Here is a 26,188-nt window from a genome sequence, read left to right as displayed (position 1 = left end):
TTACAATATTGACCATGGGGTAGTGTCAATAGCACCTGCTAACCGGGCCGGGCCGGGCCTGCATACCTCTGGATCAGTTTCACTTCCTTCACCATCCCCATGAGGTCACAGCACACTATTGTCTTCAGCCAATCTGCTGGCCCACAGCAGGGGTTATAAAAGAGGTACTATACCTTCCGAAAGTATGTGTGAGAAGCAGACAAAGTTATTAAAGTGTCTTACCTCAGACAGTGGTTTCTGTTAACAAGGAGAAGATAGATTCCTCTGCCTCCTGTCACAACGTGTGATACAGAGTGTGGAGCAACTGATTGACTATTGCATGCCCACATTTGGGAAAATCAACCACTGAGGAGCAGTGAGGTTTCCATGTTAGGAGAACTCCATGTCAATGTCCGCTCCCACCTCCCCTCCCTCTACCCCTTCCTCTACCCCTACCCCTACACATACCCCTTCCCCTACCCCTGCCCCTACCCTTTCCCCTACCCCTTCCCCTACTCCTTCCCCTACCCCTACCTCTACCCCTTCCCCTACTCCTACCCCTACCTCTACCCCTTCCCCTACTCCTACCCCTACCTCTACCCCTTCCCCTACCCCTTCCCCTACCCCTACCTCTACCCCTTCCCCTACCCCTTCCCCTACCCCTACCTCTACCCCTTCCCCTACCCCTACCCCTACCTCTACCCCTTCCCCTACCCCTTCCCCTACCTCTACCCCTCCCTCTACCCCTTCCTCTACCCCTTCCCCTACCTCTACCCCTTCCCCTACCCCTACCTCTACCCCTTCCCCTACCCCTTCCCCTACTCCTACCCCTACCTCTACCCCTTCCCCTACCCCTTCCCCTACCCCTACCTCTACCCCTACCCCTTCCCCTACCCCTACCTCTACCCCTTCCCCTACCCCTACCCCTACCTCTAACCCCTTCCCCTACCCCTTCCCCTACCTCTACCCCTCCCTCTACCCCTTCCTCTACCCCTTCCCCTACCTCTACCCCTTCCCCTACCCCTACCTCTACCCCTTCCTCTACCCCTTCCTCTACCTCTACCCCTTCCTCTACCTCTACCCCCTCCCTCTACCCCTTCCTCTACCCCTTCCCCTACCTCTACCCCTTCCCCTACCCCTACCTCTACCCCTTCCTCTACCCCTTCCCCTACCCCTTCCTCTACCTCTACCCCTCCCTCTACCCCTTCCTCTACCCCTTCCCCTACCCCTACCCCTTCCCCTACCCTTCTCCCCTACCCCTTCCCCTACCTCTACCCCTTCCCCTACCCCTACCCCTACCCCTACCCCTACTCCTTCCCCTACCCCTTCCCCTACCCTTCTCCCCTACCCCTACCCCTTCCCCTACCCCTTCCCCTACTCCTTCCCCTACCTCTACCCCTACCCCTTCCCCTTCCCCTACTCCTTCCCCTACCCCGTCCCCTACCCCTACCCCTACCACTACCCCTCCCCCTACCCCTTTCCCTACCACTACCCTTCCCCCACCCTACCCCGTCCCCTTCCCCTACCCTACCCCTTCCCCTACCCCTACCCCTTCCCCTACTCCTTCCCCTACCCCTTCCCCTACCCCTTCCCCTACTCCTTCCCCTACCCCTACCCCTTCCCCTACCTCTACCCCTTCCCCTACCCCTACCCCTTCCCTACCCCTTCCCCTACCTCTACCCCTTCCTCTTCCCCTACCCCTTCCCCTACTCCTTCCCCTACCCCTTCCCCTACTCCTTCCCCTACCCCTTCCCCTACCCCTTCCCCTACCCCTTCCCCTACTCCTTCCCCTACCCCTTCCCCTACTCCTTCCCCTACCCCTTCCCCTACCCCTTCCCCTACCCCTACCCCTACCTCTACCCCTTCCCCTACCCCTTCCCCTACTCCTTCCCCTACCCCTTCCCCTACCCCTTCCTCTACCTCTACCCCTCCCTCTACCCCTTCCTCTACCCCTTCCCCTACCTCTACCCCTTCCCCTACCCCTTCCCCTACCCCTTCCTCTACCTCTACCCCTCCCTCTACCCCTTCCTCTTCCCCTACCCCTTCCCCTACTCCTTCCCCTACCCCTTCCCCTACCCCTTCCCCTACTCCTTCCCCTACCCCTTCCCCTACCCCTTCCCTACCCCTTCCCCTTCCCCTACCTCTACCCCTTCCCTACCCCTTCCCCTACCTCTACCCCTTCCTCTTCCCCTACCCCTTCCCCTACTCCTTCCCCTACCCCTTCCCCTACCCCTTCCCCTACTCCTTCCCCTACCCCTTCCCCTACCCCTTCCCCTACTCCTTCCCCTACCCCTTCCCCTACCCCTACCCCTTCCCTACCCCTTCCCCTACCTCTACCCCTTCCTCTTCCCCTACCCCTACCCCTTCCCCTTCCCCTACCTCTACCCCTTCCCCTAACCCTACCTCTACCCCTTCCCCTAACCCTACCCCCTCCCCTACCCCTACCCCTTCCCCTACCACAACTCTTCCCCTCCCCCTACCCCGTCCCCTACCCCGTCCCCTTCCCCTACCCCTTCCCCTACTCCTTCCCCTACCCTTCCCCTACCCCTACCCCTTCCCCTACCCCTTCCCCTACCACTACTCTTCCCCTGCCCCTACCCCGTCCCCTTCCCCTACCCCTTCCCCTTCACCTACCCCTTCCCCTACCACTACCCCTTTCCCTACCACTACTCTTCCCCTTTCCTACCCCGTCCCCTTACCCTACCCCTACCCCTACCCCTTCCCCTACCCCTTCCCCTACCACTACTCTTCCCCTTCCCCTACCCCTTTCCCTACCACTACTCTTCCCCTTTCCTACCCCGTCCCCTTACCCTACCCCTACCCCTACCCCTTCCGCTACCCCTACCCCTCCCCTACCCCTACCCCTTACCCTACCCCTTCCCCTACCCCTCCCCTACCCCTTCACCTACCCCTTCCCCTACCCTTACCCCTACCCCTACACCTTCCCCTACCCCTACACCTTCCCCTACCCCTACACCTTCCCCTACCCCTACACCTTCCCCTTCCCTACCCCTTCCCCTACCCCTACCCCTTCCCCTTCCCCTACCCCTTCCCCTACCTCTACCCCTTCCCCTACCCCTCCCCTTCCCCTACCCCTTCCCCTTCCCCTACCCCTACCCCTACCCCTCCCCTACCCCTTCCCCTACCCCTACCCCTACCCCTACCCCTCCCCCTCCCCTACCCCGTCACCTCCCCCTACCCCTTCCCCTACACCTACCCCTACCCCTACACCTTCCCCTACCCCTACACCTCCCCTACCCCTTCCCCTACCCCTTCCCCTACCCCTACCCCTACCCCTTCCCCTACCCCTAGCTCCAAGGCTGCCACTCAGAGGAAAGACAAGGTACTCTGATGACAATAAAAGTGCCAAATAGGTGGGTCAGGATGAAGTGATTAATAGTAACAAAAGTGTGAAGCTGACCTGACTGTGAGAAACTGAGATTGTGTACATGTTAGAAGGTGTGAATGCTGAGGACTTGCCAGGACGAGAGAGAGAGAGAGAGAGAGAGAGAGAGAGAGAGGATAAACGTGATAAACGCTCCGAGGTATTCCTCCTGAGCAGAGAGAGAGAGAGACCTTCTCCCCCCTTGCCACCACCATGAGGATCACCAGCCAGTCTAACTAGGAGGAAGTAGGTAATCCACTGGGACACGCCAGGTGAGACTGCTCTGCTCCTTCACTTTGTGCAGAGAGAACAAAAGAGAGAGAGAATAATAGGACAGATCCAGTAGAAGATAAAAGAACAGAGACATCTGATCGGAGGTTACACAAGGAAATGTGTTTAATAACTTTTCACTTTTGGTGAAGGAGGAGAGAGAGAATGTGTGGCAAGCAAAGTAGTGGGAGGTGAGCAAGAGAGAGTGGACTGTGGAGTTGTAAGAGAAGTGTGTTCCTGGTATTTGACGGAGGATCTGGTGTGTGAGGGTGAGGTGAAAAGCCCCCTGGGCCATGCCCCTTTGTGCCACGCTGCTGCCAGCCTGGGTTTAGCCCCTCTATTGGAGAAGGGATTACCCTGAGCCTGTTGTTTTGCTGTGAAATTTGATGCGGCGTGCCATGCCGGGCTGAACCTTGGACTCCAAAGTTGTGCGTTTGTTCAGCGCGGGGGGGGAGATTGGAGCTATGTCAACCCTGAGTGTAACTGTGTCTCAGTCTGGGCTTTGTGAGGAACAAATTCCTCAGCTGACAAAATACTCTGAAGTAAAATGTGTTGAGGAGAGAAAAAGCTCTGGACTGATATTAAAGCCTGGGGTTGTACTCTGTTCAGCTCGCTCTCAAATCAAATGTTATTGGTCACATGCTTGGTAAACAACAGGTGTAGACTACCAGTGAAATGCTTACTTACTGGCCCTTCCCAACAATGCAGAGAGAAAGCAATAGAGACAAATAGAACGAGAATAGAAAATAATAATAACATGAGGAATAAAGACACAATGAGCAATGATAGCTTGGCTATATACATGTGGTGCCAGTACCGAGTCAATGATAGCTTGGCTATATACATGTGGTGCCAGTACCGAGTCAATGATAGCTTGGCTATATACATGGGGTGCCAGTACCGAGTCAATGATAGCTTGGCTATATACATGTGGTGCCAGTACCGAGTCAATGATAGCTTGGCTATATACATGGGGTGCCAGTACCAAGTCAATGATAGCTTGGCTATATACATGGGGTGCCAGTACCAAGTCAATGATAGCTTGGCTATATACATGTGGTGCCAGTACCGAGTCAATGATAGCTTGGCTATATACATGTGGTGCCAGTACCGAGTCAATGATAGCTTGGCTATATACATGTGGTGCCAGTACTGAGTCAATGATAGCTTGGCTATATACATGTGGTGCCAGTACCGAGTCAATGATAGCTTGGCTATATACATGTGGTGCCAGTACCGAGTCAATGATAGCTTGGCTATATACATGGGGTGCCAGTACCGAGTCAATGATAGCTTGGCTATATACATGGGGTGCCAGTACCGAGTCAATGATAGCTTGGCTATATACATGTGGTGCCAGTACCGAGTCAATGATAGCTTGGCTATATACATGTGGTGCCAGTACCGGGTCAATGATAGCTTGGCTATATACATGTGGTGCCAGTACCGAGTCAATGATAGCTTGGCTATATACATGTGGTGCCAGTACCGAGTCAATGATAGCTTGGCTATATACATGTGGTGCCAGTACCGAGTCAATGATAGCTTGGCTATATACATGTGGTGCCAGTACCGAGTCAATGATAGCTTGGCTATATACATGTGGTGCCAGTACCGAGTCAATGATAGCTTGGCTATCTACATGTGGTGCCAGTACCGAGTCAATGATAGCTTCGCTATATACATGGGGTGCCAGTACCGAGTCAATGATAGCTTGGCTATATACATGGGGTGCCAGTACCGAGTCAATGATAGCTTGGCTATATACACGGGGTGCCAGTACCGAGTCAATGATAGCTTGGCTATATACACGGGGTGCCAGTACCGAGTCAATGATAGCTTGGCTATATACATGTGGTGCCAGTACCGAGTCAATGATAGCTTGGCTATATACATGTGGTGCCAGTACCGAGTCAATGATAGCTTGGCTATATACATGGGGTGCCAGTACCGAGTCAATGATAGCTTGGCTATATACATGTGGTGCCAGTACCGAGTCAATGATAGCTTGGCTATATACATGGGGTGCCAGTACCGAGTCAATGATAGCTTGGCTATATACATGTGGTGCCAGTACCGAGTCAATGATAGCTTGGCTATATACATGTGGTGCCAGTACCGAGTCAATGATAGCTTGGCTATATACATGTGGTGCCAGTATGGAGTCAATGATAGCTTGGCTATATACATGTGGTGCCAGTACCGAGTCAATGCTAGCGTGGCTATATACATGTGGTGCCAGTACCGAGTCCACGTACAGGGGTACGAGGAAAGTGAGGTAGATACATATAGGTAGGGGTAAAGTGACTTGGCAACAGGATAAATAATAGACAGTAGCAGCAGTGTACTGTATGTGATGAGTGTGGAAGTGTGTGTGTGTGGCGAATGTGTGCCTGTGTGTATGTGTTATGTGTGTGTGTGTGTGTGTGTGTGTGTGTGTGTGTGTGTGTATGTGTTATGTGTGTGTGTGTATGTGTGTGTTGGAGTGTCAGTGTAAGTATGTGTGAGTGTTTTTGTAGAGTCCAGTGTGTGCGCATAGATCTAGAGTTAGTGCAAAAAGGGTCAATGCACATAGTCTGTGTAGCTATATGGTGAACTATTTAGCAGTCTTGTGGCTTGGGGTAGAAGCTGTTCAGGAGCCTTTTGGTCCTAGACTTAGCGCTCCGGTACCGTTTGCCATGTGGTAGCAGAGAAAACAGTTGGTGGCTGGACACCACCTCGTATAGAGGTCCTGAATGGCAGGGAGATTGACCCCAGTGATGTACTGGGCCGTACGCACTACCCTCTGTAGTGCCTTGTAGTCGGATGCCGAGCAGTTGCCATACTAAGCAGTGATGCAGCCAGTCAAGATGCTCTCAGTGGTGCAGCTATAGAACTTTTTGAGGATCTGAGGGCCCATGCCAAATCTTTTCAGCCTCCTGAGGGTGAAGAGGCGTGAAGGGGAAGAGGCTCTGTATAGTGTGTTTTACTGTAGCTCAAACAGTGTTTGTGTGTTGCAGAATATGTCCAATCAACGGAACTTCTTTGCCATATATTTCACCTTTCTCGTTCAACATGAAATAGAACATTTCAAACACTTTTCTGAGAAAATCACATTTTTTATTTAATCTGCTCTGTGGAAAATACTCCCATTCTTTTAAGCAGTGTCTAAACTAATACTCTTCCCTCCTCTATCCTGTAGCTGCGCCTGAAAGGTTTTACATGGAGGTTAGACCTTAGTGCAAACATAGCTCTGGTAGACCTGCTATTAGACCTGTCAGTCACGCTAGCTGCTTCCTATCAGTACCACATGGAAACATAAACTACACATAAACTACACATAAACTACACATAAACTACACACAAGTGTTTTGGTTCCAACTGACATGCGACTGACATGTTGAATATAAATATTTCCTGAGAGCTGAATGTTTAGCAATTCAAGGCATGCATTTCCTATAATATTGAACATCAGTCTTGTAAAGCCAGCTGAGACACCTAGACATTTTCTATGTTTTTAAGTATAGTTCCACATTGTCAACATGGCCTTTAGCCTATTTCTTAAAATATCCCTGGTTTATACCTCTGGACATTTCAATCAGTGTGATATTATTATACTATATCATTATGCTAAGATTATACTGTTAATGATATTAACAGCATAATCATCTTCATAAAGACATGGTGTAATTGTAAATCCGGTGTAAAAATGCACAGTAATGTTGATGTTAACATCTAACCTGTGATTTAACCACAGGTTACAGTGAGGATGTTAGGAGGGGTCTTAACTCTGAGTGGTACCCAGGCTGATAAGGCCTGAGCCATGAGAGTGCTGCATGGGGAGAAAGAGTTATGGAGGAGGAAGCACACGGAGACATGTAATCACATCACAGCCATGATGACTACTGGCTAATGAGAACGTGACCTAGCCTGCTCCTCGCAGCAGGTGGGGTCTGTCAGTGTGTAGAAGGTCATTGTTTGGAGTGTGTGTGTGGGGGGGATTCTCAGTGTGTGGAGGGTGTGTGGGGGGTGTGTCTCAGTGTGTGTGGGGTGTGTGCGGTGTGTGTCTCTGTGACCCTGATAATTGAAGGCATTATGTTTCTATAACCCCTGACCTTTTCCTGTCAATCCAAGAGGTAAATGGAATTCTGTGCAAGGGATTAGTTTTGATCTCAATGGAGTTTAGCTGTGATACTGATCGTTTGGTTCTGTCTTTGAAAATAATGCATGATTTGGAAAGGCATTGGGATGACCATTTCACCTCCATTTCCTCCCTTGTGATAAACCTTGTTATAAAAGGTTTGTCTATTTTTTTTATTTATTTATTTAATCTTTATTTAACTAGGCAGGTCAGTTAAGAACAAATTCTTATTTACAATGATGGCCTAGGAACAGTGGCCAACAACTGCCTTGTTCAGGGGCAGAACAACAGATTTTTACCTTGTCAGCTCAGGGATTCAAACTAGCAACCTTTTGGTTACTGGCTCAACGCTCTAACCACTAGGCTACCTGCTGTATGAAGTCGTTAGCCTATTTGCAGAGTAGCACTGGCAGTACGATGGAAATGTTTCATGTAGCTCTATTCATCCCGGGTGCTGCACCAAAACGCCGACGCCAGATAAGATGTAGATGGAGTGGGGCCCTAGTCAGACTCAGGTGGCATGCATACCATCCACCGCTTCCTAGTATATTACTCGCTAATGTGCAGGCCCTGTTCAATGTTGGTCTGACCAATTGGAATCTATGCTTCAAGATTGTTTTGATCACGCGGACTGGGAAATGTTCTGGGTCGCCTCTGAAAATAGTATTGACGTATACACTGACTCAGTGTCTGGGCTAATCAGGAAGTGCATAGAGGATGTTGTTCCCAATGTGACGATTACAACTTATCCAAAACATAAAACGTGGATAAATGGCAACATTCACACAACACTGAAAGCGCAAACCACTGCATTTAACCATTGCAGGGTGACTGGGAACATGGACGTGCACAAACAGGCAGGGGTGTAAAAAGTACCCAATTGTCATACTTGAATAAAAGAAAAGATACCTTAATAGAAAATGACTCAAGTGAAAGTCACCCAATAAAATACTACTTGAGTAAAAGTATAAAAGTATTTGGTTTTAAATATACTTAAGTATCAAAAGTAAATGTAATTGCAAAAATATACTTAAGTATCAAAAGTAAAAGTATAAATCTATCATGTTTCAGGGAAGACCCAGATGCAGACAGTGTCAAGTAACAAAAAACAAAAGTTTATTACTAGAACAGGGGGCAGGCAGAGGTCAATAATCCAGTGTGGTGTGACAAGGTACAGAACGGCAGGCAGGCTCAGGGTCAGGGCAGGGAGAATGGTCGAAACCGGGAAACCAGGAACTAGAAACAGACAGGAGCAAGGGGAAAACCGCCGGTAGGCTTGACAAACAAAAGGAACTGGCGACAGACAAACAGAGAACACAGGTACAAATACACTGTGGATAATGGGGAAGATGGGCAACAACTGGGGGGGGTAGACAAGCACAAAGACAGGTGAAACAGATCAGGGTGTGACGAAATCATTTCAAATGACTTCTATTAGACAATCCAAACAATTTTATTATTTACGGATAGTCAAGGGCACACTCCAACACTCAGACATCATTTACAAATGAAGCATTTGTGTTTACTGTGTGTGAGGGAAAAATTACGTATTTATATGATATTAATGGTTAGCAATTCATATTTAACTAATAGTAAGACATTTCTGTCCTACTAGTGTCTGTGTTTTTATGGTCTCCACTCTAGCTCCCTGCAGCTAATCTGGGCGTATGGTCACCAGAGATGGCTTGAGCTGACAAAAGAGTTAAAGACTGCATTACATAGACAAGAATGTGTTTTACTAGGGATAGTTTAGGAGTAGAACAATCCCTCATTGTCTCAAAATCAACCTTGCATCTGGGAAACTAAACCAGGGTGGGGTTAAGACAACAACCCCGTGCAGATAATGACCGGATGAACCCAGAGTGGCTTATGATGCCCCAATCTGCATGGGATGGGTGGAACTGACTAAGCATTTTTAGTGTCAGCTATATATAGTACTCTGAATTTGTGTAAAGATTAGGTTACTCGGTCCAACACTCAAGGGTGGGGTCGACCAGCCTCATTATTGAAATAATTTATCGATATTGAATAAAGATGATTGTTTGAAGAAATGTATTAGATTGATTAGAATATTCCACGACATGAGTCGGCCAGATCAGAGGTAGTATGGATGACCAGGGATGTTCTCTTGATAAAAGTGTGAATTGGACCATTTTCCTGTCCTGTTATGCATTCAAAATACTTTTGGGTGTCGGGGAAAAAGTATGGAGTAAAAAGTACATTATATTTTTTCGGAATGTAGTGAAGTAAAAGTAGTCAAAAATATAAATAGTAAAGTAAAGTACAGATACCCCAAAAAAACGACTTAAGTAGTACTTTAAAGTATTTTTACTTGAGTACTTTACACCACTGCTAACAGGCCAGCTATGACCTCCGTAAAGGCAATCGAAGAGGCAGGGACAAATTGGAGTCGCAATTTAACGACTCAGACACGAGACATGTGACAGGGACTCCAGACAGTCACAGATTATAAAGGGAAAGCCAGCCATGACGTGGGCATGATGCCTCGCTCCCGGACGAGCTAAACACTTTCTTTGCTCACTTTGAGGCGCCAAACACAGAGGCGCCAAAACGGGCCCCCGACACTCATGAGGACTGTGTGCTCTTGTTCTTCGTGGCCGACTTGAGCAAGTCATTTGGCAGGTAGCCTAGTGGTTAGAGCGTTGGACTAGTAACCGAAAAGTTGCTAGATCGAATCCCCGAGCTGACAAGGTAAAAATCTGTCGTTCTGACAAGGTAAAAATCTGTCGTTCTAGATCGAATCCCCGAGCTGACAAGGTAAAAATCTGTTGTTCTGCCCCTGAACAAGGCACTGTTCCTAGGCCGTCATTGAAAATAAGAATTTGTTCTTATTAACTGACTTGCCTAGTTAAATAAAGGTAAAATAAAAATAAAATGTAAGCGTGTTGTCCCCACTTGCTTCAAAATGTCCAACATTGTTCCTGTATCCAAGAAAGCGAAGGTAACTAAACTCATTTGCTATCTCCCTGTAGCACTCACTTCTGTCATCATGATGTGCTTTGAGAGGCTAGTTAAGGAACATATCACCTCCACCTTACCTGACACCCTAGACCACTACAATTCGCATATTATCCAACAGATAAACGGACGACGCAATCGCAATTGTACTACACACTGCCCTATCCCACCTGGACAAGAGAAATACCTATCTAAGAATGCTGTTCATCAACTACAGCTCAGCCTTCAACACCATAGTGCCCTCTAAGCTCAGGGCCCAGGGTCTGAACCCTTCCTGTGCAACTGGGTCCTGGACTTCCTCACGGGCCGACCCCAAGTTGTGAAGGTAGGCAACAATAACTCTGCCACGGTGATCCTCAACACGGGGGCCCCACTGGGGTGCATGCTCAGTCCCCTCCAGTACTCCCTGTTCACCCATGACTGTGTGGCCACGCATGTCTCCAACTCAATCATCAAGTTTGCTGACAACACAACAGTGGTAGGCCTGATTACCAACGGCGATGAGACAGCCTACAGGGAGGAGTTGAGAGCCCTAGCGGAGTGGTGCCAGGAAAATAATCTCTCAACGTCAACATAATGAAGGAGCTGATTGTTGACTACAGGAGAGAGCAGAGAGAGCACACCCCCATCTACATCGATGGGGCCGCAGTGAAGAGGGTCAAAACCTTCAAGTTCCTAGGCGTGCACATCACTGACAACCTGAAATGGTCCCTTCACACAGACAGTGTGGTGAAGACGGCACAACAACGCTTCTTTAACCTCTGGAGGCTGAAGAAATTTGGCTTGGCCCCGAAGACCTTCACAAACTTCTACATATGCACCATTGAGAGCATCCTGTCAAGCTGTATCACCTCCTGGTATGGCAATTGCACTGTCCGCAACTCCAGGGCTCTCCAGAGGGTGGTTCGGTCAGCCCAGCGCATCACCTGGGGCACTCTGCCTGCCCTCCAGGACAAGAAGATCATAAAGGACTTCAGCCACCCGAGCCATGGCCTGTTCACCCCACTACCATCTAGAAGGGGGAGACGGTACAGGTGCATCAAAGCTGGGACCGAGAGACTGAGAAACAGAGAATGAGTATTTCTGTCTGTGATAAAGCCCTTTTGTGGGGAAAAACTATTCTCATTGGCTGGGCCTGGCTCCCCAGTGGGTCGGTCTGGCTCCCAAGTGGGTGGGCCCATGCCCTCCCAGGCCCACCCATGGCTGCGCCCCTGCCCAGTCATGTGAAATCCATAGATTAGGGCTTAATGAATTTATTTCAATTGACTGATTTCCTTATATGAACTGTAACTCAGCAAAATCTTTGAAATTGTTGCGTTTATATTATTTTTCAGTATACATAGCGTATACAACACTGGTCACTTTAATAATGTTTACATACTGTTTCACCCACTTTATCTGTATATAATGTAATAAAACAGTTTACTCTTCATTAGTAAGCACGTATACAAACATTTTGGGGTGTGCGTCAGCTCATGCGTCTTACTGAAGTGGGTCTGCAACCAGGTCTTTTCCCTGAGTACTACACTACGTGGCATGGCAAAACAAACAGGGCCACTGTGCTGCCGGAACCGTTTGTTCACTGAGTAGGAATGCAGTGAATTCCATGACAAGTAGTTCAGAAGTAATGTGGCTGAAACAAACGGTCCAAAGAATGCAGGTTCCTAATTAACAGTGGAGGGTAGATGCCGTTACTACATGCCGTTACTGGAACATAGCCCAGGACCAAACAGAGTAGAGCACTGTGTTGTTGTGTTTGTGTGTGTGTTGTTCTGTGTTTGTGTGGGTTGTAATGTGTTTTCGTGTGTGTTGATTTGTGTGCGTTTTTGTGCTTGTGTGTGCAGAAATGGCTCTGATGCTCAATCGCAGCTTCCTGTGAACTTTAGAAAAATGTCAACCCATAAATCTCTCGAAACAACCAGATTTATTTCCTTTACTTTGCTGCATGACACCGCAGTAATACTACCAGGGTTGATATAACACTATGTGTCAGCTGGTAAAGACTATTGTCCTTCAGGAGGCGTTTGCTATATGCTGCTGACACCAGTCTGTTTACTCACGGTATTACCACGCTCACTGTAAACATTAGGATTCCTATTGAGCAAGTGTGATGCTGCCGCTGCAGACTGCCTCTCAGGCTGGTACAGTCCAGAGCAGGCTGCCTCTCAGGCTGGCACAGTCCATTACAGTCCACAGGAGGCTGCCTCTCATGCTAATACAGTCCAGTCCAGAGCAGGCTGCCTCTCAGGTTGGTACAGTCCGCAGCAGGCTGACTCTCATGCTAATACAGTCCAGTCCAGAGCAGGCTGCCTCTCAGGCTAGTACAGTCCGCAGCAGGCTGTCTCTCATGCTAATACAGTCCAGTCCAGAGCAGGCTGCCTCTCAGGCTGGCACAGTCCATTACAGTCCACAGGAGGCTGCCTCTCATGCTAATACAGTCCAGTCCAGAGCAGGCTGCCTCTCAGGTTGGTACAGTCCGCAGCAGGCTGCCTTTCATGCTAATACAGTCCAGTCCAGAGCAGGCTGCCTCTCAGGCTAGTACAGTCCGCAGCAGGCTGCCTCTCAGGCTAGTACAGTCCACAGCAGGCTGCCTCTCAGGTTAGTACAGTCCGCAGCAGGCTGCCTCTCAGGCTAGTACAGTCCACAGCAGGCTGCCTCTCAGGCTAGTACTGTCCAGTCCAGAGCAGGCTGCCTCTCAGGCTAGTACAGTCCGCAGCAGGCTGCCTCTCATGCTAATACAGTCCAGTCCAGAGCAGGCTGCCTCTCAGGCTAGTACAGTCCGCAGCAGGCTGCCTCTCATGCTAATACAGTCCAGTCCAGAGCAGGCTGCCTCTCAGGCTAGTACAGTCCACAGCAGGCTGCCTCTCATGCTAATACAGTCCAGTCCAGAGCAGGCTGCCTCTCAGGCTAGTACAGTCCGCAGCAGGCTGCCTTTCAGTCTTGTTCAGTCCAGTCTACAGCAGCAGGAGAGGGATGACTCTGCTCTGCTCTGGGAGGACCTTAGCACCTCATATCTGTCCAGTGGCCCCTCAGACAAATGGGCCTGTCTTCTCAGTGGCCACGCTTGAATAAAGAGCCCAGAGAGGGCTGTGGTGCTGGACACCATGATGAGATAGAGGAGCACTCAACACAGGACATTCATCTCTGACAGGCCGCTCGCCAATATTTCGGCTCTATTTTTTACATTTAATTTTTTTTTAACTAGGCAAGTCAGTTAAGAAGACATTCTTATTTACAGTGACGGCCTACCGTGGAACAGTGGGTTAACTGCCTTGTTCAGGGGCAGAACAGATGTTTACCTTGTCAGCTCGGGGATTCGATCTAGCAACGTTTCAGTTACTGGCCCAACGCTCTAACCACTAGGCTACCCGCCGCCCTTATTGAGTCGAGGTTAACAGATGTTTTTCCATAGATACACAATGAATCACTACAATTGTGTGTAAATATAGAACTACATTTATGGAATGCATATTCTAATGTGATAGATTGTATGAGGATGTTGTGTTCTTAATGTTGTTATTGAGAATGGGTTGGAAGAGAGCAGAGAGTACAGTCAGCTGTTGTCTAAAACCTCAAATCTTGGCAATTTGCAATTGCCAGTGTTTACATAAAGAATTACAGTAGGGTGAACAATCGTTCCCAGTACTTTGATATTTCCCCTCCCCTAAAAGCATCACAATAACGTAACTGCGAGAGAGATTGAAACAGTCTCAAAGCGAAAATGTCCTCATGTAACAGCCTATTCAACTCCAACATGCTCTGATTTTACACGGAATTCAAGTGTAAGGAAGCATGAAATATTTCATTACAGGTAAAGACTGATTCATCTCATAATTCAGTTAAGACATCAGCAGTCATCTGGATTGAATGACATATGTGACTTTTACTTATTTCTGCTAGACTGATTGGACAGTCAGTGCACCAATAAATTGGCCCTCATCATTGCCCTGGTTGTGTTGTCATTCTTATTGTGATGACTGTTTCCATAGTGACTGGACTGGTGTAGTATTTCTCATTGGCTGTTGAATGTGACAGTGTAGTGTGAGAACAGGAAGCCTAGGGTGTGTTATCCTGGTCTATCTGGAGGGCACACAGACACACCGATAGGCTAGCTAGCACAGCTCACCTGATCCCCTCTGGGAGGCTCTGACCTGCACGGGGGGATCTGCACTATACAGTAGTACAGTAAGAAACACTACACTCACATACAGCATTCACACTCACACAATCTGACCCAGAAGTCCTCAGAGTGATTAACGACCAGGTCAGTCTGGGTCAGAAGTCCTCATAGTGATTAACGACCAGGTCAGTCTGACCCAGAAGTCCTCCGAGTGATTAACGACCAGGTCAGTCTGGGTCAGAAGTCCTCATAGTGATTAAAGACCAGGTCAGTCTGGGTCAGAAGTCCTCATAGTGATTAAAGACCAGGTCAGTCTGGGTCAGAAGTCCTCATTGTGATTAAAGACCAGGTCAGTCTGGAACAGAAGTCCTCATAGTGATTAAAGACCAGGTCAGTCTGGGTCAGAAGTCCTCATTGTGATTAAAGACCAGGTCAGTCTGGGTCAGAAGTCCTCATTGTGATTAAAGACCAGGTCAGTCTGGATCAGAAGTACTCATAGTGATTAAAGACCAGGTCAGTCTGGATCAGAAGTTTCCACCTGTGCATATTCTGGACCTGGATAACTCTAAGTGGAAACGTATGGAATCCTGACTGCTCCACTGCTCCTAAAGCTAATGTTGAATGAAGCAGAGACCTGTTCATAGAATGACTCTCTCTTACTGTCCGATGGGCACATCTGCTACGCAACTGCCATACAAAGTGTGTAAAAGTAAATAATTGATGCAGACGGTTTAGAGCAAATCACATCATGTTATTTTTCATTCTTTCCACCACCAGCGCTGCCCCCCGTCCATCTCTTCTTTTATCCAACGATACAGGGATGCTTTAATGCCCTAGTTAAAGCGATGAAGACCCCATGTAATTGAAATCAATAAAGCCTGGCGAGCTGGTAGGGGAGAGTGCTGAGACTTACACATTGTGTGAAATAACATGAGCCCCTGCGTTGGCCACGCTTCAGCACTACCGCACATTCTACACTTGGCTGTGAAAGTCATTGGAAGTCTACAAACTTGGTGTATTCCTGTAGAATGCCCAACAAGCAGCCAGTGACCAATACATCAATGCACAAAATAGTGGAGCGATCAAGCAGAAATAGGATTAATGACGGAATACTAATTGTATTTTGTCCTTCGCTGTTGTTTTCACTCCTTCCCTGTCTTCCCTCCCTGTTCTCTCTCTCTCTGACGCTCTCAGCCATAACCAGAAGAGCACGTCGTTCCGACACCCTGTGACTGGACAGATCTCTCCAGAAAACACGGAATATATGCTCCACAACAAGTGAGTGCACCTCTACTATCTTTACCCGAGGAAGGTTATAATGTGGGCTTCAGTGTAACGTCTGGTTGGTCCGAGGTCATGCTGGGAGGAGATGAGAATAGAGTGTAATTGAACTCGGATTAGAGTGTGAGATTGTCTGCTGCTTGTCCCAGGGATGAGATGAGGAGAGACAGGAAATGACTGCCTGAGGAATACTTTCTATTAACTACAGTCATAGAAATGAACAATAATAACAATAATAATTATAAAACGAATTAAAAGGATGATGGCCATTCTATTTTTTATGGAAATGGAATTCATAGCTGCTTGCACTTGTGCAACGGCTGCTCCCAGTCCAATTGTTTGTGTGTATTTTTAAGGTATTATCTTAATAGAATTTATGGTAATGAGCCAACTATGGTTCACATTATGTCTTTGACTGTGGCCATGGCAAGCCTGAAGCCATTCATCTGTCTGAAACGTCACAGTTGTTATGCTAATGATGGCTATTATTACCACAGAGGTTTTTTCATCAGAGAACAATATATAGAGTATTTTCTGCAGGTTATAGCTGCAGTCATGAAGTTGATTGTGTTGAATTGTGTGAGTGGTACGGCCATGGTGGAGCCCCAGGTGGTGTGATGAGGTTGAATAGCATGGGACCTAGTGTTAGCGACATATGCACAGATATGGTTTGACCTGGACGTACTGGGACTTATCTTTAAGTTGTAGCGTTGTAGAGCTTGCTTGTAAGTTCCTCTAAAACATGGGAGATGACATGGCATGACATTCCTGACTCTTTTGTTGCTGAGAATTGTCCTGTTTTGTTGCTGTGAAATGCAGATGAGCTTTGCGATTTACATGAATTCACTGAAAAGCCACACAAGGTTATATTAACAGTATTACACTTTCATGTAGCCAAAAGCTAATAGCCTAACCACCGATCAAGCAACGTTATGGACTAAACGTTCAAATCCTGTTGCTGCAGGATGATTTTGTTGTGACAGTGTAGGCCAAATTAAGATCCTACATCTGTACCATGACTTTCATGTTAACTTTTCATGATACATGGCCTTGATGTTATTACACTTTCATTATGATGTATTAGAACAAAAGCAGGACCACAGTTGAGTCATTTATCTTTCTGTCATGAATGTGTATGACAGGTGTCACCACATAATTAAGGTGGTGTTATGTAGGCTTTAGGATGCATGGCTCGATGTGTTAGTGTAGCAGAGAGAGTGATATCTGATCTCCACTGTCGCAGTGTTTGAAAGGTCATTTGTAGGAGTGACATGAAACTCATTGGGATTTCTCTCTTCTCCAACCCTCCTATATCCCTCACATGGTACTGTTGAGCCAGGGATTTGTACACCATCAGGGGGTTTAAAAGTTAAAGTGTCCTGCCTTGCATATTCCCTGCACTGTAGGGACCACAGTAACTGAATTATTATTTTACTATCTAATACCAGATCAAAGCTCAGTAGACCAGCCATGCTTAGAATAGCATTATACTCATGCCCTTCCCACAAGAATATGTGACGAATCAAATGTATTTAAATAGCATGATTAATGTCCTCTGTCCGTTATCATAGTTTACTGTTGAATCATTTCACATTATCATCAGTCCTTAAAATGCTGTCATCACCATAACCCTCCACTCCTAGTCAACCATACTGTAGACTTCTTCCCAGTACAGTGAAATCATGCAGCTATGGCAGAGATCATAGATTTGAAAATGCTTGGAGCATTATGGGAATATCACAGAGGCCCATCAAGTAGGAGACAGGCAACCCAATGCTCTTGGCACGGCCTGATTGATGCCCCTCATTAGAGACTGTGTGTGGGGCCTGAGTTACAGCTGGGGCTACTTTCACTGTACACACACACACACACGTCATCACAGAAAAACACTGGGGGAGGTTATTATCCCACAGAGTTCACTGCCACCAAAGTGGCACACCCTTGACCTCTCACCCCATGCCACCTGTTCAGTGGTACATCCCTGCCCCCACTGTATGCTGATGGACTCTACCACTCTACCAAAGCCAGTGAGTAGGGGGGTGTATGGTAGGCTATAGAGTTTCTATCTCACAGCCAGTCTGTTAGGAGAAATATCACCCTCTTGGCATTCCCCTTTTTCCTCTTCTAAAGTGTATTGAATACCTGTGGTGTGCAGGGGTAGAAAAAGCTAAAGTAGCAGGACTTATGAAGCCCCTTGACTCTCTGCTGGCTGCTATTTATACTACGGCCAACTTGTTTTACTTCTCTCTATTCCTTTCTCCCAGTCATACTTTAGTTGTGGAAATAGAGCATCGTAAAAGCTGGGGTACTGATGCACCCAGGGAGAAGCATGTGTGTTATGCAGTGGTGATGCCTTCGCTCTGGCCTGCATAGCACAAACAGACAGCCAGGGCAGATTGTTGCAGTTAGTTGCCGTGGCAGCCAGGGTGTGGATGTCACCCATGCTGAGACCCAGATATGGATGGCGAAGTAGGTTCCCTCTCCTGTATTCCCTCTGGGGTGTAGGATGGGTAAAGGATGGACAAGCAAGCACACAGTGCTGACAGACTCAGTGACAGGATCATAATATATACAGTTGGAACTTAACATACACTTACGTTGGAATCATTAAAACTCATTTTTCAACCACTCCACAAAGTTCTTGTTAACAAACTATAGTTTTGGCAAGTCGGTTAGGACATCTACTTTGTGCGTGACACAAGTAACTTGTCTAACAATTGTTTACAGACAGATTATTTCACTTATAATTCATTGTATCACAATTCCAGTGGGTCAGAAGTTTACATACACTAAGTTGACTGTGCCTTTAAAACAGCTTGGAACATTCCCGAAAATGATGTCATGGCTTTAGAAGATTCTGATATGCTAATTGACATAATTTGAGTCAATTGGAGGTGTACCTGTGGATGCATTTCAAGGCCTACCTTCAAACTCAGTGCCTTTTTGCTTGATATCCTCTGGTATATCAGAGGAAATGTCATCTGGTCTGAAGAAACAACTGTTTGGCCATAATGACCATCGTTATATTTGGAGGTAAAAGGGGGAGGCTTGCAAGCCGAAGAACACCATCCCAACCATGAAGCACGGGGGTGGCAGCATCATGTTGTGGGGGTGCTTTGCTGCAGGAGGGCCTGGTGCACTTCACAAAATAGATGGCATCATGAAGCAACATCAAGACATCAGTCAGGAAGTTAAAGCTTGGTCGCAAATGGGTCTTCCAAATAGACAATGACCCCAAGCATTACATTTACGTCATTTAGCAGACACTCTTATCCAGAGCAACTTACAGTAGTGAAGGCATACATTTCATACATTTTTTTTTTTTCTGTGCTGGCCCCCCGTGGGAATCGAACCCACAACCCTGGCAATGCAAACACCATGCTCTACCAACTGAGCTACAGGGAAGGCTAAGCATACTTCCAAAGTTGTGGCAAAATGTCTTAAGGACAAAAAAGTCAAGGTATTTGAGAGGCCATCAAAGCCCTGACTCCAATCCTATAGAAAATGTGGGCAGAACTGAAAAAGCGTGTGTGAGCAAGGAGGCCTACAAACCTGACTCCGTTAAACCAGCTCTGTCAGGAGCAATGGGCCAAAATTCACCCAACTTATTGTGGGAAGCTCGTGGAAGGCTACCTGAAACATTTGAACCAAGTTAAACAATTTAAAGGCAATGCTACCAAATACTAATTGAGTGTATGTAAACTTCTGACCCCCTGGGAATGTGATGAAATAAATAAAAGCTGATAAATAAAAGCACTCCCAAAGTGCCTTCCCCTTCCCCCCTGGGAACAAATGAAACAGAATAATAGAAACTTAAAGTGAACAATTTCAATAATCAAAAACACAGTCCTACTGGCACACACATACCTCAGAAGTAGCAGCTACAAAATACTTTACAAAACCTGTCTGAGCAACAACCAACACAGGACATCCAAGAAGCTTTCCCTCCTAACAAAGGAACACTGGCTTTTATCCAGCTGGAGAAGGAGTTTGTAATTGCAGACAGCTGTATCTGACGAGAGGGCGGGGTCAGCTCCAATTGTTGATGGGGCCGACCAATCAGCTGCTTGGGGGAATCCAGGAAGCCATTTCCTGAAATATACATATACATACACAAACCCACAACACAGAAACTGTGGAACGTAACAGTTGCCGACCGCTGGTGTAGCCTATTACTGGCAACTTCAGGAGCATAACTGCTGCCAAGGCCAGCAGCACCGGGCAGCGGGAGGATGGTCGGGTCGAGAACATGTTTTTGTCTTCTGGTTAGGGTTAGGGTTATTACAAACATAAGGTGTGTCTATATATGGAAAAATACACATTTTAAAATGTCCACCAATTGATTGGTCGAAAGAACAGACGAATTTCGGTCTACCAAGATTTATTTTATTCCGGGACAGCCCTAATACATACATACATACATACATACATACATACATACATACATACATACATACATACATGTTGAAGTCGGAAGTTTACATACACTTAGGTTGGAGTCATTAAAACTAGTTTTTCAACCACTCCACAAATTTCTTGTTAACAAACTATAGTTTTTGAAAGTCCGTAGGACATCTACTTTGTGCATGACACAAGTAATTTTTCCAACCAATTGTTTACAGACAGATTATTTCACTTATAATTCACTGCATCACAATTCCAGTGGGTCAGAAGTTTACATACACTAAGTTCACTCTGCCTTTAAACAGCTTGGAACATTTCAGAAAATGATGTCATGGCTTTAGGAGCTTCTGATAGGCTAATTGACATCATTTGAGTAAATTGGAGGTGTACCTGTGGATGTATTTCAAGGCCTACCTTCAAACTCAGTGCCTCTTTGCTTGACATCATGGGAAAAAAAATAAAAAATCAGATAAAACCTCAGAAAAAGAATTGTAGACCTCCACAAGTCTGGTTCATCCTTGGGAGCAATTTCCAAACGCCTGAAGGTACCATGTTCATCTGTACAAACAATAGTACGCAAGTATGAACACCATGGGACCACGCAGCCGTCATACTGCTCAGGAAGGAGACGCGTTCTGTCTCCTAGAGATGAATGTACTTTGGTGCGAAAAGTGCAAATCAATCCCATAACAACAGCAAAGGACCCTGTGAAGATGTTGGACTAAACAGGTACAAAAGTATCTATATCCACAATTTTTTCTTTTTTTTTAAGAAATGTTTTGACTGCCTGTGCAACATGCACTAACTCAAAATAATCTCCCACAAACACAGGTGGGAAAAACTACTTAAATATGATCCCTAATTAGAGACAATGATGACCAGCTGCCTCTAATTGGGAATCATACAAAAACCCCAACATAGAAAAAATAAACTAGAACACAACATAGAAAAAATAAACTAGATAAACATAATCTAGAATGCCCACCCAAATCACACCCTGACCTACCCAAATAGAGAAATAAAAAGGTTCTCTGTGGTCAGGGCGTGACAGTACCCCCCCCCCCCCAAAGGTGCGGACTTCGGCCGCAAAACCTGACTCAATAGGGGAGGGTCCGGGTGGGCATCTAGCCTTGGTGGCGGCACCGGTGCGGGACGTAGACCCCGCTCTGCTCTCGGATCCGCCATCCTCGGTGGCGACTCTCTTTCAGGGGTCATCGCCGAAAGCTCCGGACCGTGGATCGTCGCCGGAGGCTCTGAACTGGGAACCCCCGCTGGAGGCTCCTGACTGGGGACCGTCGCTGGAGGCTCCTTACTGGGGACCGTCGCTGGAGGCTCCTGACTGGGGACCGTCGCAGGCTCCGAGCCATGGATCATCACTACAGGCTACGTGCCATGGATCATCACTGGAGGCTCTGGGCCATGGATTATCACTGGAGGCTTCGTGCCATGGATCATCACTACAGGCTCCGGGCCATGGATCATCACTGGAGGCTTCGTGCCATGGATCATCACTACAGGCTCCGGGCCATGGATCATCACTGGAGGCTTCGTGCCATGGATCATCACTGGAGGCTTCGTGCCATGGATCATCACTGGAGGCTTCGGACCATGGATCATCACTGGTGGCTTCGAACGTGGAGCCGGAACAGATCTCAACGGACTGAGGAGACGTACTGGCAGCCTGATGCGGGGAGCTGCCACAGGGCTTACCAGGCTGGGGGGACACACTGGAGGCCTGGTACGTGGAGCCGGAACAGGTCTCACCGGACTGGGGAGGCGCACTGGAGGCCTAGTACGTGGAGCAGGCACAGGGCGTACCAGGCTGGAGAGATGCACTGGAGACCGGATGCGTGGAACAGGCACAGGATATACTGGGCCGTGGAGGCGCACTGGAGGTCTGGAGCGTAGGGCTAGCACAACCCGTCCTGGCTGGATGCTCACTTAGGCCGGCAAGTGCGGGGCGCTGGCACAGGACGCACTGGGCTGTGAAGGCGCACTGGCGACACAATGCGTAGAGCTGGCGCAAGATATCCTGGACCGAGGAGGCGTACTGGAGACCAGGAGCGCTGAGCCGGCACAACCCGTCCTGGCTGAATGCTCACTTTAGCCCGGCAAATGCAGGGAGCCGGCAGCGAGCGCACCGGGCTGTGAATGCGCACTGGGGATACCATACGCATCACCGCATAACACGGTGCCTGACTGGTCACACGCTCCCCACAGTAAGCACGGGGAGTTGGCTCAGGTCTAAACCCTGATTCTGCCAATCTCCCCGTGTGCCCCCCCCCCCATTTTTCTTTTGAAGCTGCCTCTCGGGCTTTCGTTGTTGCCGTGACTCCCAATCTCGTCGCCGTTCCTCCCTCGCTGCTTCCACCTGTTCCCATGGGAGGCTATCCCATCCGGCCTGGATCTCCTCCCACGTCCAGGATCCTTTGCTGTCCAGGATGTCCTCCCATGTCCACTCCTGGGCACGCTGCTTGGTACTTTGGTGGTGGGAGATTCTGTCACGAGTGTGTGTAGGAACGGACCAAGGCGCAGCGTGCGTATCGTTCCACATCTTTATTATATTGTGAAACTTAGCCAAACAAACAAACTATAAACAAACAACAAACCGTGATGACAGAGGTGCAACATGCACTAGCTCAAAATAAACTCCCACACAGGTGGGAAAAACAACTACTTAAATATGATCCCCAATTAGAGACAATGATGACCAGCTGCCTCTAATTGGGAATCATACAAAAACCCAACACAGAAAAACTAAATTAGAACACAACATAGAAAAAATAAACTAGATAAACATAATCTAGAATGCCCACCCAAATCACACCCTGACCTACCCAAATAGAGAAATAAAAAGGTTCTCTACGGTCAGGGCGTGACACCTCCAAACACAGCCTGACTCCAGGGGACAGCAACACACTATATATTGTACACTACAGAGAGTGAGAGGAGAAAAGGGAGACAGAGACAGAGAGGGAGAAAGAGAAAGATAGAAACCTTCTGAATAATTTACTCTCCAGGAGAGAGAAAAACACACAGCAGAATACAGGGAGTTCTCCTCTGACTAGAATAATTTGTCAAAGCAGAGTTATTACCCGGGCCAGTTAGAGACTTTCAAGCTGACTGTAGGTGTATTATTTATGCAGAATGTTATGAAAATGATTAGTCGGCTAAAAATGACTTTTTGTCATATAATGAAGATGCCAGAGCACGAGGTGGGTGGCACTATCAAATCTATAAAAAATAAACCGATTGAGATAGAAAGAATAGAATGACGATGCCTGCAATGCGTTTCCTTTGTGCTCTGTGGCTATCACAGAGATCTGGGTTTGCTGTGGTCTGATTCTGCACTGCTGTATTCCTGCTCTGTAGCAGAACTGTTGCTGAGGCTGGACTAAGACTGGGCTGGACTTGGGCGGCAGCCTGCAGTGTTTGCTGGGAGTAGGCTGCTGCTGTGGCCATTTCTCTCAGGTGGTAGGTAACCTATTTGGCCCCAGGCCTGGATCTCTTTCTCTCTGATGTGAAATATTGCTCCTTTACTCTGCCACATCCCACAGCAAATTTCCCAGGGAACGCTTCAAAAGACAGCAGAGGTAGACAGCATGAAAGCTGCAATTGAAACAGGCGAGGGTCCCCTTGGTGCGGAGGGAAATGTGCTGTAAAAATGTTGGATGGGATCCAGAGAGTTGGAACAAAGTTGTATTTTAGTTCCATGGTCAGTCCCTCGCCTTTGGCTGTGCCTCTGTGTGTTTATGTCCTGCACCAGCCTGCCCTGGCCATAGACACATCCCAATACATCTCCTCTTCCAAAGCTGCACAGGAACACGGCACGGCCGACAGGAAAAAACACTAGTTACAACATCTTTCATGTTCAGGCAGAACAATGCAGGGGTCCAGTGCCAGTAGTGGTGGAGTGGGCGGTCAAGCACGGTTTCCTAGTGTAAGCACACTGAGGAAGAGGAAGAGCACACACTGAGGAAGAGCACACACTTACACTGAGGAAGAGCACACAATGAGGAAGAGGAAGAGCATACACTTACACTGAGGAAGAGCACACAATGAGGAAGAGGAAGAACATACACTTACACTGAGGAGGGGGCACACACTGAGGAAGAGGACGAGCATACACTTACACTGAGGAAGAGCACACACTGAGAAAGAGGAAGAGCATACACTTACACTGAGGAAGAGCAGACACTTACACTGAGGAAGAACACTCTATTATGCCAGAGGTACTTTTCAGAAATCTAAATTCTGACATTAGGCTTATTCAGTTTAGTTCAGTTTTCTTGAGTACTTGCTTTGAAGTGACCCTACAGCCACTGGCCTTCTCTAAACATCCCAGCCCATGTCTTCGTTTCCAGAGAGAGGTGAGTTCTGTTAGTGATGCCCTTTCTCTAAACATCCCAGCCCATGTCTTCGTTTCCAGAGAGCGGTGAGTTCTGTTAGTGATGCCCTTTCTCTAAACATCCCAGCCCATGTCTTCGTTTCCAGAGAGAGGTGAGTTCTGTTAGTGATGCCCTTTCTCTAAACATCCCAGCCCATGTCTTCGTTTCCAGAGAGAGGTGAGTTCTGTTAGTGATGCCCTTTCTCTAAACATCCCAGCCCATGTCTTCGTTTCCAGAGAGCGGTGAGTTCTGTTAGTCATGCCCTTTCTCTAAACATCCCAGCCCATGTCTTCGTTTCCAGAGAGAGGTGAGTTCTGTTAGTGATGCCCTTTCTCTAAACATCCCAGCCCATGTCTTCGTTTCCAGAGAGAGGTGAGTTCTGTTAGTGATGCCCTTTCTCTAAACATCCCAGCCCATGTCTTCGTTTCCAGAGAGCGGTGAGTTCTGTTAGTGATGCCCTTTCTCTAAACATCCCAGCCCATGTCTTCGTTTCCAGAGAGAGGTGAGTTCTGTTAGTGATGCCCTTTCTCTAAACATCCCAGCCCATGTCTTCGTTTCCAGAGAGCGGTGAGTTCTGTTAGTGATGCCCTTTCTCTAAACATCCCAGCCCATGTCTTCGTTTCCAGAGAGAGGTGAGTTCTGTTAGTGATGCCCTTTCTCTAAACATCCCAGCCCATGTCTTCGTTTCCAGAGAGAGGTGAGTTCTGTTAGTGATGCCCTTTCTCTAAACATCCCAGCCCATGTCTTCGTTTCCAGAGAGAGGTGAGTTCTGTTAGTGATGCCCTTTCTCTAAACATCCCAGCCCATGTCTTCGTTTCCAGAGAGCGGTGAGTTCTGTTAGTGATGCCCTTTCTCTAAACATCCCAGCCCATGTCTTCGTTTCCAGAGAGAGGTGAGTTCTGTTAGTGATGCCCTTTCTCTAAACATCCCAGCCCATGTCTTCGTTTCCAAAGAGAGGTGAGTTCTGTTAGTGATGCCCTTTCTCTAAACATCCCAGCCCATGTCTTCGTTTCCAGAGAGAGGTGAGTTCTGTTAGTGATGCCCTTTCTCTAAACATCCCAGCCCATGTCTTCGTTTCCAGAGAGAGGTGAGTTCTGTTAGTGATGCCCTTTCTCTAAACATCCCAGCCCATGTCTTCGTTTCCAGAGAGAGGTGAGTTCTGTTAGTGATGCCCTTTCTCTAAACATCCCAGCCCATGTCTTCGTTTCCAGAGAGAGGTGAGTTCTGTTAGTGATGCCCAGCATCCGTGTAGGTGACACTTT

The 26,188-nt window shown here is 47.7% G+C and overlaps 1 protein-coding gene across 1 annotated transcript in view; it reads left to right on the top strand.

The window, feature by feature from the left end:
• The window catches only part of LOC115167576 (pleckstrin homology domain-containing family A member 7), a 197,052-nt gene that overhangs the window by 66,483 nt on the left and 104,381 nt on the right, over positions 1 to 26,188 (top strand). Inside the window, exon 4 of the mRNA XM_029722150.1 lies at positions 16,048 to 16,131. Coding sequence (XP_029578010.1) covers positions 16,048 to 16,131 — 84 coding nt within the window. The remainder of the gene's footprint in view (positions 1 to 16,047; positions 16,132 to 26,188) is intronic.

Source organism: Salmo trutta, chromosome 29, assembly GCF_901001165.1.
Source record: "Salmo trutta chromosome 29, fSalTru1.1, whole genome shotgun sequence".
Lineage (NCBI taxonomy): Eukaryota > Metazoa > Chordata > Actinopteri > Salmoniformes > Salmonidae > Salmo > Salmo trutta.
This window is presented reverse-complemented; position numbering and strand designations above follow the sequence as displayed.